General features: G+C 31.9%; 1 protein-coding gene across 2 annotated transcripts; it reads right to left on the minus strand.

Annotated features, from left to right (window-relative positions):
- Positions 1 to 6,694: 6,694 nt before the first annotated feature.
- On the minus strand, positions 6,695 to 17,756 carry LOC134265204 (fibrinogen-like protein 1). 2 transcript variants are annotated; one of them, XM_062747458.1, is made up of 5 exons: positions 16,507 to 17,730; positions 16,182 to 16,321; positions 13,521 to 13,617; positions 13,212 to 13,379; positions 6,695 to 7,387 (listed from the first exon to the last, which is right to left on the minus strand). In XM_062747458.1, exons 1-5 carry the CDS (start codon positions 17,096 to 17,098, stop codon positions 7,125 to 7,127), a joined length of 1,260 nt encoding a protein of 419 aa, XP_062603442.1. In that variant the 5' UTR covers positions 17,099 to 17,730; the 3' UTR covers positions 6,695 to 7,124. The 2 variants fall into 2 exon arrangements, with proteins under 2 accessions (XP_062603442.1, XP_062603443.1); XM_062747459.1 differs by lacking the exons at positions 13,521 to 13,617; positions 16,182 to 16,321 and having other exon boundaries at positions 16,507 to 17,756.
- Between the last annotated feature and the right edge of the window lie 39 nt (positions 17,757 to 17,795).

A 17,795-nucleotide genomic window follows, 5' to 3' on the forward strand; every position in this document is an offset into this window, starting at 1 on the left:
GCCATGTATATCTGTTGCAGTGGAACGGAACATCGTATCGTATGCATAACGAGAGTAATGCGAAACTGCGCTTCCACGCCCAAAGATCCCGGTGCTATTTACAACATGGGACGTGCCAAGATTCATCAGTATTCACAAATACGACAGACCTGGGGCTGTGGTAAATATTAGCTATCTTCTTTAATTACGGTGGAATCACTTAAATTTTTAGGGGGTGGGGGGTCGTGGCCAGTGGTGGATTTGGGAATCTTGAAATGGGACGGGGCGTCCAGTTTGAAGTAAGTGTAGAGGTCAACATCCACACAAAAATATTTTATGAAAATCATATTATATATTTTCTGAATATTTTGGATACAGCCTCTTGCCCTCCTATTCTGCCATGAATGCAACTTACAGCTTTATGGGGACATAATTCATATTTTTATTTATTCTTTCGAAACCGCCCTTTTTTCCAACTCGACCTCAAACAACAATAACCGATCAATCATTATACCTACAAAAGAAATTTAACCATTACAATTTTTTTTTCGTCGAGGATGTATTCTGATATCAGTGTAAAAAAAGACGTACTTTTTTACTGGAAATTTGGTTTGGCCCCTGGTCATTCACATGTAAACAGACGTTGTTTAAAGAGCAGGGAAGAGATGCATAGTATTTGCAATATATTTAAACATCTTTAAGTTGATTTCTTACTCTAGATTGTAAGATTAAGTTTAGACATGTTATAATTCCTTTAGCGAAAAATTAATTTAAAATCATCGACATCATCAACTGTACCGCCATATTGTTCATTTGAATGTTTAAGAAGCTATGGTTGAACGAATTATTCCTGGAACGTTTAATATACCTTCCGATTTTAAAAACAATTAGACTGCTAAATGTTGTTGGTGACTTACTAAGTTCATATGATCAAACAAGAGATCTTGTAAAGTTTGAATGAATGAGCAAATATGCATCGAGTATAAATTCCGGGGAATATTTTCCCTACAGTTCCCGCTTAACAATTAGTGTAGCACTTCAAATGCTGAAGCTGATGTCAAGTAAAACATAGGGTCCATTTTGGAATTCATTTCAGAATTTCTCGAGAAATATACGGAATTACGGAATGAAACTTTGTAGTAGTGAAGATTGTTATTATATCCTTAGATTTCGATAGAAAGTCATTGTGAAGCATTTGATTTAAAAGAAATTTATTGTTGAAACTAGATACCCTATGAAAAAAGTTCCATACCTTTAATTTTTAATACTTCATTTTTTACTAAGCGATTTAAAGGCCTGTGGAATAGTCTAGTCAATATAGTAAAATGAAGGAGGAAAACAAACACATTACATCAGAAAATTCTGTGTATAAATGTGAATTAATCCACTGAATACCAGGTTAAGGAATTTTATTGAAGTTTTAGGGTCACAAGCAACATAGTTTGAACTTTCTTTTAATCTTTTTCCATGAAGTTGAAGAGTTCCAATTCTTGAAGGAAGTGTGTGTTATATTTTAATTTCTATATAGGGTGTTGTATACTTCTTCTAAAACAATTTTTGATGAAAGAAACATCTTCAATTCATGTTTAGTATTTTTTTTTTTCTTTGAATTATCCAAACATTTTCATCAATTAATATCTTTCAAAAACCCATGGTAATGCATGCTGGTCATTTGTCTATGAACATTTGATGACATACAATTTTAAATTAAGAATATCTTGAAAATTTATCAGCAGGTAAGGTACGTTGCTTATGTCCTTAAATTCACAAAATTACAGTACATTCATTGTGATAGACTTAAATCTAGTACTTTCTGTTAGAATACACACGAAAATACATGTAAATGAATCAAAAAAATTGATTAAATTAAAAAAAAGAAAGAAATGTTGAAGGTTTGTTTCAGCCCAGATTCCTTCTTTACTGAACTAGAATAGAAGAGTTTGAATTGATGGTTTGAAAAAAATATATATACAGTTATTGACTGGGTATGAGAGCAAATTCAGGTCCAACAAATAATGCATTTCCCGAATTCCAGTCTCCAGTCTCCAGAGTCCAGTACTCACCTAAGATTTAATAAATACGCACTGTATTATAGGGTTATTGAACTTATATCAGTGAATATTGGCACGAGTTGGCTGTTCAAATGCACGATCTTGCTTGGAAAATAATGCTTAATCAGTAAATACAAAACAACAGCGGAGAAAGAACAAAATTAATAACTTATTATATTTCAATTATTTCACAAAAATTATTTATCACAAAAACATGCCCTTCCCTTCTTCCTTGCACGTAGCAACAACTCTTGCCGCTCTTAACTTCCGATATTTCCCTCTCGCCGATATTGAACGATGATTAATTACTTGTGACGTAGCAGTGACGTTGCAGTCTAACGATTCTTATGTTGGACTGGCAGGCCAATCAACAGTAAAATTGTTGTACCGATGTAATAAAATGGAACGTCAATATTTTTATGTATTCTTCGTTATTAGAATTCATCTTTATAATTTTTTCAAACATTCACAGAATATTAAGTTTTAATGCGTTATCAACGAAGCCATATATACTACAGCCAATATTAGAAGACTTTGGATAATGTTTAGATAGAAACAAAACAGTTATAGACTGGAATTCGGAAAATATATTATTTGTAGGCAGTAAGGTTACGTAATGACTGTTCTTTAGTCTTTTTGATGATGAGTTTTGATCGGTTTGTGTTATTAGCTATATAATAATATCCATTACTTTATATGAAAAATAATGCTTAATTAGTAACGAGAAAGAACAAAATTAATAACTTAGTTTATCACCTTACCTACTACATAAATTATAATTAGGCACAACTGCGGTTTACTTTAGAATGAACAAAATATAATAACTATATATTTATCAATTCCAACAAAAGAAACCTACTATATAAATTATAATTAGGCACGTCACTCGTTGTTAATCTGTTCAATATCACGAAAATAGCCGAAGTTAAAGAGCTATTAAGAGTTTACTTTATGTTTTTGTGATATAATAGATTTATAATTGATTTTGTTCTTTCTCAGCTGATGTTCACTGAAGAAACCATAATTTTTCCATATAAAATAATTGTAGTATAGCGTGTATTGATAAAATTGATCAATCTCAAGTGAGCCACAAAATGAACTGTTGCCTGTCAGGTCCAACAAATCATTATACCCAGTCAATAACTGTATATCGTGATATCGTTCAAGCGTTTTGATGATCACGACATCACTATTTACCTGCTCTAAAATTAATCAAATTTAAATAAAACACAAATACAATCATTTCATTAAGAGTTACTTTAAATTAAAAATATTAATTTAAACTTTATATTATGTGCTCAGCTAATTAAAAGACAAGTATGTGAATAAACAGTTGTGAAAACTTTTTATTAAATGTTTGTATGTTTTTATCATGTTTATTCCAATTTAATTAATTATATGGTAGGTTAGGTAATAAAACACTTATTCAATGACTACTCGGTGAAACAGTCAAACTGTTGTCCCTCGGTAGTGGGGGAGACCTGGGAAACAGTTTCCCAAGGCCGAAGGTCGAGGGCAACAGTTTCTCAGGTCTCCCCCACTACCGTGGGACAACAATTCGACTGTTTACCTCGTAGTCATTAAATAAGTGTATAATATTTCAATTATTTCACAAAAATTATTTATCACAAAAACATGCCCTTCCCTTCTTCCTTGCTTGTAGCAACAACTCTTGCCGCTCTTAACTTCCGATATTTCCCTCTCGCCGATATTGAACGATGATTATTTACTTGTGACGTAGCAGTGACGTTGCGGTCTAACAATTCTTATGTTGGACTGGCAGGCCAGTCAACAGTGAAATTGTTAGACCGATGTAATAAATATTTCTTTTGTTTGATTTTTTATTAGTAATAAATATATAGAAATCTATTTATAAGGGCATAACAATTAATGACCGTTGTTTTTTTTTAGGTAAAAAGTTATTTCATTTTCTTTTTAGTTGTCCAGAGAAAGAAAATGAATAGTAAACAGTCTGCGAGAAATAAATAGCAGTCTTCTAATATTTGCTGTTGTATATATGGCTTCGTTGATAACGCATTAAAACTTAATATTCTGTGAATGTTTGAAAAATTCCTAAAGATGAATTCTTACAACGAAGAATACAATTGACGTTCCATCTTATATGCTCAATATCTTCCTCCTGATCGAATTTTTATGGAAACACCTGTATTTTTCTTATTATTTCATCATAGATATTCATATTATGATGTAAAATAAATAGTTAAAAGCATTCTTAGGTAAAGGGGATTCAAGTTTGTTCAAATGGAGGACCACGCCCTCATTCAAGGGGACATAATTAGTGAAAGTTTGGTGGCATGTTTTAAAAATCTTCTTCTCAAGAACCTGTGCAAGGAAAGATAAAACTTATGTGGAAACATCCTCAGGTAGTGTAGATTCAGGTTTGTTTAAGCCATGACCCGTGGGGGTAGGACAGGGCCACAATGGTCGATCAAAGTTTTACATAGAAGTATATAGGAAATTTTTTTTAAATCTTCTTCTCAAGAACTGCAAAGCCATAATTGATCATATCTAAATAGAAGCATCCTCAGGTAGTGAAGATTGAAGTTTGTTTAAATTATGACCCCGAAGGTAGTTTTGCATTCTGGATTTCTAAGAATGGTGTCCAAGTATTTCAAAATTCGTTTTTTCAGTCCTTTAACGCAAGGGTTAAATTTAGTTACCAGTACTGTAGAATTACTTAATGATTGTTCTTTAGTCTTTTGGATGATGAGTTTTGATCTGTTTGTGTTGACCGTTTCCTTGATAATAGGATCAATTTCCGAAGTAGAGTAACCTCGCTTTGTCCTAAAACATCCAGTATTCGTATTTTAAGCATCAGCATTATAAGCATGTATATTTCGTTTAATTTGATTTGTATATATTTAGTTACAGGTATTTGACTATTTATGAGTATGGTGTACAATTGCTGTCATAATAGTTTATCCGTAAAGTAGCAATTCGTAATATTGCATCTGTGTAGGAATTGTACATATAATTTTAACTTCCAATGAGTGTGTGTAATTGAGTCTTATCTAAGACGTGTTCATTATGATCATATAATGAGTGTAAAGTATACTTGCGTAAAGCCACTAGAGCTTGTAAGTAAATATTGTGTGTATATGTTGGAGCAGGTTCCAGTCATACGTCAAAGTTGGTGTACGACAGTGAGGTTGCCTGTGTTTATCGTGGAGTGTTGTATATAGGCCGCCACCCTTGGAACCTATAGTCCATCCTCCAGCCTGTGAGGTGGAAAGCAAGAGGGTCAACTTGTCACCAGGACAACAGCAGCAATCACAATGACTTTGTAAATTTTTATTAAAAATTACTAAATATGTAAATTGTAAGAAAGAAACAAGAATTTGAGTTATATTTAAAATCTGTAAAAAGGTAAATCCGCTCGACTATCTGTGACACATAGAAATATGAAGGACAATTCTTTAAAAATCTTCATCTCAAGAATTGCAAAGCCATAATTGATCATATTTAATATGTGGAAGCATCCTCAGGTTGCCCATCAAAGTTTTACATAGACATATATAAGAAAGGAATTAAAAAAGCATTTTCTCGAAAATAGCAAAGCTATGATATATTGGTCAATGGACTATACTTTTGAATTTAAACTTTTCAATAATAAACCAATATCTACTTTTTCCTAGCCACAATGCTCAGGTGAGCGATGTGGCCGATGCGACGCTTGTTTTAACAACTCTTACAAAACTCGCATGAAAATATTTTTAACAGTTGTGGTTAGGTCTTCCATACTTCCACCGTTCACGGTAGCTCAGTCGGTAGAGCGCTCGCTCCGTGATCGGGAGTCGTGAGTTCGTATCTCGGCCGCGACTGACATGCTTGCTTGATGAGGCGTGCTAAAATTGTGTGTACTGATTTTCATTTTAACTCATTGATTGGATTTTTGATTTGAATGGAATCATAAATACTTTGATATAAGGCCAAGGTCTAGGTCTAAAGGTCAACGTTGTTAATATCTTAACGAATGTTTTGTCACAAGTTCAAAAGTTATGGCCAACGTCACAGATTTTTTAATTAGTTCAAACAGTGGTGCAAAGGTTAGAAGGTCAATATGTAATTAATAAAAAAAAAAATGTCTTGTCTCTATGGAATATATGAAAAACATGTATATATGTTTTTCTCAAAACATAGTCCCTGGCATTAAGGTTTTGAAATATTTATGCATTTAAAGGAATGAAATTCCTTTTTTGGGATGGGTGGATGGGTTTGAGCTGGGGTTGTGAGTCTCAATTTTTTTAAGACTAAAGCGTTAAATTATTATTCTTTGAAAGATGTATTCTCAATTATGCAAAGTTGTAACGCGCTATGCTCACTTTCTTTGCTCACAGGATCTGGCGCAGTTATGAGAATACATTTTTCATTAAAAAAATAATTTAATGCTTATATCTATATCCCTTTCTATCCTTGTCTACAAATGTTAGTTGTGTATCATTTATAAATGAAAAAAAGGTCATCAGGCGTTTTTTCATACAGTGGCTCTTTTTTCTGTAGAATTCTAGATATAAGAGATATAAATCAAACCAACATATAGAGCCTTATTATTAAAGAAATTCATTCTTTAGGATTGCCTGACTATATATTCAGGTGGGCAATCATTTTAAAATTCATGGCGTGTATAAGGAATAAGCACATGCTTCATTGTCATTTATTTACTTCATAATATCATAAGATTAATAATAAAATAAGATATAGTAAGATTAAATCAAAAAGTTTATTATGCAGAAAGAATAAAGGCAATCGCTTTAATGGATAATAAGTTTTTTTTATAGAATGTTTAGAATATAATGAAACTTTATTAAGAAAATCATAACATAATAATATAAGACCAATAAAAATATAACTTTGTATTATAACATCAATAACAGAACAATGACTAGAATTATAACACCATGATCTATGATATATAGATTTGAATTAGTATGTACATGTATAAATGAAATATTTAACACATCATGAACATCAAAGAAACCTCCTAACTGAATGAATGTCTTGACTTTAACCAAAAGTCTTTAATCAACAATATTAACCACAAGTTAAACACAAGGTACACGTCATATAACGTATTCAGTGAGATTTAATCATCATGAGAGTCTCCGTTATATCTCCCCCATTCTTAAGTAGCGGAAACCAGGGTTCCCACCAGTATGCCGGGGACCAGGGACCGTTGAGGTTGGCATCATGGCAGTTGTTATACCACCAGCCGCCGCCTCCTCCGTGATCAACAGCACAGTTATAACTACCAGCTCTGTCGTGGTCTCTGTCTGGGGTGGAGAACGACATCCCGGACAGATCTTGAGTAGATCTCCCCGTGTCTAGCATACGGTCACCTACAGTAATCAAAGATAAAATATTACACGACAATCTATATCTACTGTATCTAAATGATAAAATGAACAGTATCAAGGATAACATGTTAAATGACTATTTTAATATCAATATGATATAATGAATAAATATTACATGACTATCTATATCAACTATATCTACATTTCATAATAAACAGTATCAAGGAAGAAAATTACAAGACAACATCAATTATATATTTATGATTTAATGACCAGTATCAATATACATTTATTGCATGATAGTGAGGGAAATATGAAGATTTCTTTACCCATGAATCCCCGAGGGGAATATGATTTTTCATGGATGAAGAAATCTTCATATTTCCCGAACATTGAATTAATAAGTTGTTTATTATACTGAATCAAGCATTGCATCAAATTGATATGAATAAAAATGATGATCATAATTAATAAATTTATTAAACACACACTATTTTAACAGGTATTCAAGTAAGAACTGAGAAACATCATGAAACATGTACCATTTCATTTCTCTCTGAAAAAAAATTCATAATGTTTTGTATCACAGACAAGAAAAACTTAACAATTTTAATAACAGACAAAAATTTGGTTAATTGAAAAATATCAGAATTTCACAAAAAAATTAACTGCTTAATATCACAGATAAGAAAAAATTACAATTGTAATAACAGACAAAATTTAGCAAATTAATCCCAAAAATATTACAATTTAAATGATATCTAACTTCTTTGTTTAATATAATGAAAATAATATTTAATTATAACATTTTTAACACAAAACAAGTATTATCAATGTTTTTAGACTGGAAAATAAACAATATTCAGTCTTGTAACAATAGATAAAGCAATGAAACTCAACATATTAAATCAGTCTCATGAAAAAGTTCATTACTTGTGATAATTTATATTTACTTGGACTGGGCAATTTCCGGCGAAATTTGGTCTAAACCATCGAGGTCCACTACTAGACACATCCAGCTGATTTTGGGACACAGGCTTCCTTTGATTAATTTCAAAGAGAACATTTGAAAGCTCGACATTTGACTGAACATTATCGAGAGGATCAAGTTCAAAGTCCTCTGCAAAAACACTGGCTAGATCACTAAGATTTTCCCTGACTGTTTCAGGGATTACATTTTCCTGTGTTGTGTGTTGGTGTCGAATGGCTGCACGTAGGGTTTCTGATATTTCCCTCTTCTTTCCGTCACTTATAAAGTAGGAGTATGATTCGAGTGCGGTCTCAGACTTATGGCCATAAACTTACATTATATGTCGCCCACTGATACCAGCCACATCTAAAACTGTGATACTTGTCGCACGTAAAGAATGGTTCCGATAAATTTTTGAAAGTTTTCCCACATTTGAGATGTCAGACAAGGAATTTTTTCCCTACAGATGCGTTTACATACCATACATCCTCATCATGATCTAATGAATCTCGTGGTCTCTGCCACAGGTCATTCTAATTGGGATTCAACTTGGATAAATACTTTTGAAATGAAAACACAGGGCAGTTTTTGTTTCCTAGAAATATGAGAATAAAAATGCAATAATACATGTGTATTCTGTAAAATACCAGAGACCTCTATTTATACATAATTGTTTCAACAGTTAATATATCTATTATTCATTACCTGGTAACTCGTACATTCGCCCATCTGTTACACTCCCTGCTGCATCTGCTCTGTGATTCTTATCCTGCTCATCAACGGACTGATACACATACTGTCTACCAACATCATCTCTGGCTATCTTGAATGTATCTTTAGTCATGGACCTCAAATTTTTTGACATAACTTTGCATAGGTACAAAGTTTTTCAAACTTTTTTTATCATATGGAGTATTTATCAAATACTGGGTTTCGACGCTGATAAATTTCTCAAGATCTTTTTCATATTTTTCGGGAGGGTAACGATCAATTCCCAAAGCCATTTTCTTTCCAAAGTTTTTAGAAATTTGCTTTAAATATTTCATAACTTTTTGAATAATCTATAACAATGTCGAATGTTTTTTTTTCTCTTTCAAAAAAGTTTTAATAAAAAATGTTCATAATTACTTGTTTGAAAAAACTCTCTAAAAACGTTTTTCTGCACCGACATAAAAGGATTTAACGCTTTGTTTGTCTAACTATCAAAGAAAATATATTTTGTCAAAAGGGCAAATTCTGCAAAAAAAGTCACGAAGACATTTTACTGCCACATTTTTAGCTTTTTGTGTTAATAGCGTCCTTTTCGTTCAATAATAATGTGCAATCCTCACTGCCAGGCTCGTGAAACCATGCCATGTTTGTTATCGTCTGATTTATTCGGACTTTTTCGGGTTTGTTTATCTAGCCGGAAATGAAAGTGAAACAAGAGACATCCCAAGGGGTGGAACACGACGTTTTGCTGCAGGGAAAACACAACGGCCATGTGACCTTCTCAACCAATCAGATTTTATTTAAGTAGTTTTTATTTATATGAGGTATCTTAATGTAAATTATATTCATATCCAAATAATAATGATAGAATTTTAGTATCGAGGATAAAATATTACACGACTATCTATATCAAATGAAATTATTCCTATTTATAGAGTTTTATCTATATGTATTAAATATTACACCATCATATATATCAAATCAGATAATTCCAATTTCTATTACAATATTTTTAAAGAAATTCCATATCTTATATTAATTAATATTGTACATCCTTATAATTACTATTACATGTGGAAATTTGTTCCTATACAAATCTAGGAATTGCGCAAAATACGAGGGGCGTTCAATAAATAATGTCATTAGCTCCATGACATACAACAAAGAAATCATATGATATTCTATACGTTTTCTAAATTAAATCTTAAAAAATGATACAGTTTATGTGTACTTTTCATTTTTTAATTTCATTGTTAACGAAAACAAGGGTCGAGACACTCTTTTAAAAAATGAATGGTCAAGAATCAGTAAATTAGAGTAAAATTAAACGCGTCATTAAAGCTGCTGTAAAACTTGTTATTTTTAATTTAAATATATTACTGAAATATGTGAAATTTTTACAGCAAATGTCTGTTTCATACACACATGAACAGGTGATTTCAATTAACATAAATTATATCAAGTCATCCATTTTAAAGTATTTTTTCAACAAGGACATACAAGTTCAACCAATGTAATTACCCATAATTCAACAAATCCTCCTGATAACGCGTTATCACGGATTAAGTTTTATTGACTTGTAAGTTTCATAGCAAATTTGATAGACACAGGGGATAGTTCACACTGTTTTAAAGAAACATTTCGTTGTAAAAAAGTATTCCACGTGATACTCATATATGTCACTATATTTAAAATATGAGTGAAAACGAGAGGTGTAGAAAATCTAAGCAATTATTTTTAAAAAATCAAAAAATGTTCTTTTACACATTTTTCTGAAATTCAAACAGATCATGATTCTCGTGTATACATGTATTTATTAAACCCTCATGTGTTTTATAATAAGATCACTTGACAAAACTGCAAAGACCTAAAATTGCAAAATATATCTTGGAACACAAAAACAGTTTTATACGCTATGTTTTTAATATAACTATCATTGTTGTTCAAATACATATATGATTGTTCAATTTCTGGAGGATTTAGTAGCACAAATATTTGCCAAAAAATTGAAAGGTTTATGAGAGGTGTGAAATTTTCACTACATTAAATGTTCTTTAGTAGCGTCCAATCCCACAGGCCATGTAGAGTAAAGGAGTTTTCAAAAACATTTTTAAAATGTTTTTCATCAACATGATTTAATATTCGCCAGATCTTTCAATCTTTGACTTTTTTCATTTGTGTGTGTGTCAGAAAGATAAAAACAAGCACAGCAAATCATAGGATTGCCATTTTCCAGTTTACAAAGGGTCATACTAAAACTGTGTTCTAAAAACAATTGTATTGAATATATACATGTCTTTTAATTAAAAGAGAATATATTTTACTTAAATAATTAAGATAAAATCATAGAAAAGCGATTTTTGTCTCTTTCCGAGCCCTGATGACATTATTAATTGAACGCCCCTCGTAATATAATATTTGTAATGTGTTACTGATCGCACATGAAATAAAATGATGTTTGCCCGCTAAGTGAAATGTTGGACCAGTTGATCATATGTTGGACCGCTTACTTACAGAATGGTCGGAGCTTAATCTCATTTCCTTTCCTTGCAACCATCAGTCGATTGTTTTGCATGATAATTTTATGCATAATCACGCAAGCCAATCGATTGTTCACATCATTAAATAGAAAAATAAGATAGTTATTCCTTAAGCACACATTGAAAATAATGTTAATTATTTAAAACAAAGACATGCCTCAAAACAAGTTACTGTTGTAATGTTCGGATATCATTTTACGAACCTTATTCCCATTTTTTGCATTTGCATTTAAAACTTTATTGTACCAGAATCAATAATATTTTCCCATTTCTTTCTTAACTATTTTCTGAACAGGACTTATTCAAATTGACCTCAATAACATGCTTTCTATTCAAATGTAGCATTGCGTTTGTTTGCTATGTCATTTATTTCTGATATTAATTCTCTCTCTCTCTCTCTCTCTCTCTCTCTCTCTCTCTCTCTCTCTCTCTCTCTCTCTCTGTGATGTCTTAGCACAAAAGGTTTCCATCGGATTATATTTTAACTGTGTTACAGAGGTTACGCGAAGCACTAAAATTTGACGGTACTTTCGCGATCAAACTCGCAATTGAATTATGTCATATCATATAATAATAATTTATAAAAGAATAAATGCACACAATTATTTTTTAGAGATCACTAATTCGTCACCCAAATTGTATGGTCGTATATATCTTTAAAGGTACTTGGACACAGATTTGAAAAATTTTCTACATTTTAACTGTATAATATCACGTTTATATATTTTAATAACATTTCACACATTAATTAAAAATCTTGTTTCGTTTAAAGGTTATTATAACTTGTAAATTTTTTGGCACCTTTGAATGATACATCCTTGCACTTTCACAAATTTTAACTGTATTCTACCAACATAATCCTTAGGAAAAGTGGCAATTTTGATGTGTTTTAATGAGAAATATTAAAACTTTTATCAAGAAAAATAATTTTATTCAGAGTAGAAATGTTATTTTAAAGCAAAACATTTTCACAAGTATCGTTATTCCAACTAAGAGATGCGTATTGCAGAGTTTAGAAAATCGAGCACACTCGTGTTATGTACACAGTTTTTGTAAACAGGGCTCGAGTTCTTTTATTGTTTATATTTAGAAATCACCGGGTGCATTCAATCATCACAGTCTGCTTACCATAACTGCACGTACTGACAATATATTGTGTGTTTGTTTTGCTTTCGAACGTGTCTACTCTGAATTTTCTGGATTATAGTATTAATATTATTCATTTATACAAAACGAGATTGCCACTTTTCGTAAGGATTAAGAATAAAAAAATTTGTGAAGTGCAACGATATGTCAATCAAACCCGCTGAAAAATTTGAAATTTCAATATCTTTTAAACGAAATAAGATTTTTAATTAATTTTTGTGTGAAATGCTATTAAAATATATAAGTCGTAATATTATAGAGAAAATAATAACTTCAAATCTGTGTCCAAGTACCTTTAAAAACAAAAACATATGTTCTGAGAAGCAGAGGAAATTCCGGTCGATAAAGTTGAACTAATTCCAGTTTTGAAGGTAAATCTGCCTTGATTTTTTGTAAGTTTTCTTGATCGAATTACCGATAAAATTTGAATCGTTACTTTGTCGGAGAAAATTTAACTGTGCCGGGACCAACACAGCTCGTGGAGAAAACTAATACTCACCCAGTGTCCCGGTAGCTGGTCCCCCGAGATAAAGTCTGTAGTTGTCTGATTCATCAGACACAGAAAACTGATGGTAACGTTCATACAACGTTGTACCATTTCTTAGAGTTATGGATAAATAGAGGGCCGAGTTATTTTCCTTTGTCAGCTGGTGAATCACGTCATTTCCTACAATATATAATTGGAGTTTTTTTTAGCATAAATCACCGAATACTGAAAAAAGTTATTTTAACTACTAGTATAGATACAAATCTAAAATTCTATTTATTTAATAAATAGTATTTCCTTAAGATATAAATTAGTATCTACCGATCCAGTAGATGTCACTTAAATTTCCAAAACCTTTCTTATATTCCGCCCACATTCTGTTGAATGTCACTGATCCACCACTTCGTTTCTGAATTGCCTAGAGACCCAGATGGGTTAATAAAATATTCACAATCATTTTAAAATTGAAAAACTTAAAGTGTACACAACTTCACACTGGGGCCTAGTTGGGTAAATTACTGCTAAATCGAATGCTGATTATAAAATAAATAGAGGATATTCAATGTTTTGTAGTTGAATATGGAATTTATTTCACGAGTGGGACAGGATTTCGCACTCGTGAAAGTATCAAAAAATCTAAATTGAAAGAAATGAAATATAACATGAGCAAATCAATAAATTGAAGTCAGGTAGATATATTTGGAGAGTAACTCTCAACCAATGGTCGAAAAAAACATAAAATTAAAATGTTCATTTCAACTAAAAGTCAAAAAGCGTTGAATTTTAAGAGCAGCTAAATCGGGAGAATTGGAGTATTTATTTTGCATATCAAAGACCATGCAAGACAAGGAGTTGAATTTCACGCGTGGCTAAATCAAGAAAATATAAAATATACATGCAAATTGAAAATAAGACGAGGAGCCGAATTTCAATAACCATATTAAACAAATCAAAATTTTGAATTTTGTAATATGCATATCAATGAAAATAGAGGATTTGAAATTTAAGAGTGGCTCAATTACGAGAAATAAAACATATTGATGTGCACTGAAAATGTCAAATTATTTAATAGTGAAAATATTTGATGTGCATATTATTGTGCATATTAATGATTTCAATCATTTGCGCTCTTTGTAAGTTATTATTCCCTATTTTAATTTTGTTGAAGGTTGGTCCTCTTAGTTTGAAATATTTGTGTGAAAAGCTGCTTTATTTATTTTTTTCATCAGAGCACATAACACATATAACGCAAATATGTATCAGTTACCTCAACTCATTTTAACAGTAAGTAGTTGATCCTTACATCGTGCGTTCGAATCCCACTATGGGACGTGGTGATCGGTCCTTCAGATGAGAACGTATAAATCGAGGTCCTGTGTCGCAGTATGTGCTGGCACAAAAAAGATCCATCACTGATCAATGGCCGCAAAGTGCCGAGCATAGGGCAAAATTTGCAGCTCTACATTGGCAAGTGGTGATGCCTAGTCATATGAGTAAAAATTCTCGAAAGGGATGTTAAACAACGTACAAACAATATCTCTCTCTCTCTCTCTCTCTCTCTCTCTCTCTCTCTCTCTCTCTCTCTCTCTCTCTCTCTCTCTCTCTCTCTCTCTCTCTCTCAATGTTTAGTAGTTGAATATGATATTTATTTCACTCGTGAGACAGGATTTTATGATACTTTCACGATTGCGAAGCAGATCTAAATTGTGGAAGACAGTGGTTCTTTTATTGTTTGGCTGTTTGCACAAGAAATAAGGCATTTAATATTTTATCAACTGGTACAGCTCATTAGTTCCCTTTCAGATTAATATTTGATTTACTTCGACTATCTTAACTAGGTGCTTCTCGCTTTGTTTACAAAATAAGTAGTGTTCTATATATAAACACTTCATCACTAGTTATCGCGGGAAAATTGCACTGGTCATTAGCATACTGGATCAACGCAAGGATTAGTTTATTTATATACCACTAACACGTCAGTCTTGTAAAAATAACCTGGTTTGCACAATATTTAATTGTGTAAATTTTCTATCAAAATCTATTTTCAAATTACTTAAAATAAGTTGAAATAGTTGAAAATACTAGTATTTATTGACTTAAAAAATCAAAACTTTGTTTGCACGACATGTCACAATTTTTGACTGCATGCTCCTTGCACTATTTTCTCTCGCGGATTGACACAAATTCCAAAAAAAAAATAAAATGGTAAGTATTTAATTATAAACACTTCAAATTATATCAGGAAATATATTCTTATTCTGTAGATCATAAATATTGTAAATAAGCCAATATTATACAAGAATCTGTATGCAAAATACTCAAACGAAAATGTGATTAGTTTCGATACATGGGGAATCCCTTATCAGTAACATAACTTGAGTTGATGCCATCAACTCGTAAAAAAACCTTCGATTTTTCCTTTGCCTCTGTCTTTTTGTAATACAATCATATTCTCGTGACGTCATAATTGAGCTGTTGAGACGGCATAGCTAAGTGAGGTGAAAACACTGTAAACATGGATTTAGCAACATATTTTTGGTAATTTTGACAGTTTTATTCGCTGTCAGAATTGTTTCTTTATTTCCATCTATCTTATATTAGGTCAATGAAGATTTTTCTTAAAGCAATCTTCGTTATGGGTTAATAAAATATTCACAATCATTTTAAAATTGAAAAAGGAAAGTGACATCCTTCACACTGGGGCCTAGTTGGGTAAATTACTGCTAAATCGAATGCTGATTATAAAATAAATACTGTTCATTGTGCTACTCTTAGTTATATTTTGTTTATATTTTGATATGTATTATCTATATGCCATTACCCTTACTTTAAATTTCAGTTAAATTGCATATTCATATCAAGATACATCAACAGCACTTTGCATTCAGCAAAAAAAAAAACTTCATAAAATTTGAAGTAGTCTTGACTTGAAACTAAAGTATGTGAGAGAGAGAGAGAGAGAGAGAGAGAGAGAGATCTTACTGTCCAACCCCCGCCATCTGTTACCATATCACAATACACCCGGACCTGGCTGTTGTTACCAAAGGGATATATTGTATATAAACCTGAGAGTGTCTGTCCAAGTTCAAAATGATCCTTACAATCACTGCTTTGTTTTAAACCTGAATGTTAAAGGCATTATTTATAAAACAATCATTGTAATGATTGCACTTCCTTAAATTTTTTTTTATGAAAATTATTTATGACTTATAAGGCTATAAAATGAATGGTATTAGATGTGTGTGAAAGAGATAGGGAGATGTTGTGTGTGTGTGTGAGGGAGTGAAAGAGAGAGAGAGAGACTTACCTTTCTCATTAATTTGAACTTTACCGCCTTTGACATCATCATAGATGTCACTTATGTTTTCTTTAAGTATCTTGAACATCTCATCTAATTCCCGAATCTTATTTAGATATTTTGTAATCCTCCTGTTTTCCTGCTTCAGGGAATCAACCTGTCCTTGTAATGTTTCTATTTTTAGGTGTAAAGAGTTATCCTGACGTAGATAACTAATTTGACTTTTTAATGTTTCTACCGTCTGCTTTAAACTGTTATTCTTAATTACATTTTCCATCTGTCTTTGTAACGTTTCTACCCTCTGCTGTAAAGAGTTGTCCTGACTAAGATTATCTACCTGTTTTTGCAATGTCCCTATTGCCTTCGATAGAGTGTTGTCCTGACCTAGAGAATCAACCTGTTTTTTTAATAATTCCAGAGTCCGCTGTAAAGTGGTGAGCATCGATTTTGTAGACGCCATGCTTTGTTTCAAAGATCTAACATCGTCCACCACTGCTCTCACATCCTTGACCACAGACACCCTGATAAGGGTCTCTTGGTTTATAATCTGTCGTAGAATATCGATTTCCTTTATTTCACGCCTATTATTGATTTGGATCATAAGTACCGGTTATCAAGGAATCTGTCCGAGCTTGTGAAATTGAAATAAAAATCACTAAGAGAATGGAAAACATCCTGTCAGTTTGGAGATGAAATTTTCACAACAGAACAAGACTGTGCCATAACAGAGGAAGAATCACGGTATATATATAGTGACGTTTAGAAAATTCCAAGAAACAAGCCAATTTAAATGTAATGTATGAAGAATCACTACTAAAAATGGATGGAAAGACGATACACACATACCTCACCTAGAAATCTTTGACGTCAGAGATCCATTTTGTTGTTTTTCAAGGAAACAAATAAAACATGACTCACTGAAACTGCTTGCTGTTTTGTGTAGATAATGGAAGTGAAACAATTTGTTACAACGCATGCTAATGCCAATGGAATTTTTTTGGAGATAATAAAACTGAAAGAATTTCAAAAGAATGTAAGCTGCATGTTTTTCATCTAAATTTCCATTAATATATTTTTCCAAATAAATCTGCCGAAAGGTATCAGACTTTGAGACAAATTTTTGGCCAGCCATATATATTTTTCTCAGAAACAATACTTTGAAAGAGATGAAGTGTATGAAAAAGACCCCAAAACGCACAGACACCGCTCAGTTACCTTTACACACCAATCATCTCTCGTTAACACATGCACAAACGAATAAATTTTAATGTTTTTACCGATACAATACAATATGATAT

This window comes from Saccostrea cucullata, unplaced genomic scaffold (genome assembly GCF_032062105.1).
Source record: "Saccostrea cucullata isolate Sc308-1 unplaced genomic scaffold, CSIRO_AGI_Scuc_v1 ctg3143, whole genome shotgun sequence".
Lineage (NCBI taxonomy): Eukaryota > Metazoa > Mollusca > Bivalvia > Ostreida > Ostreidae > Saccostrea > Saccostrea cuccullata.

What these genes read in the sequence shown, in the direction of transcription:
- LOC134265204 (XM_062747458.1), bottom strand. Translation starts at nt 17,098, where the DNA reads ATGATCCAAATCAATAATAGGCGTGAAATAAAGGAAATCGATATTCTA. An exon ending in AGTTCAAATTAATGAGAAAG is followed by an intron (nt 16,322 to 16,506) that starts GTAAGTCTCTCT and finishes TTTAACATTCAG; the next exon opens with GTTTAAAACAAAGCAGTGAT. An exon ending in CAGATGGCGGGGGTTGGACA is followed by an intron (nt 13,618 to 16,181) that starts GTAAGATCTCTC and finishes CTGGGTCTCTAG; the next exon opens with GCAATTCAGAAACGAAGTGG.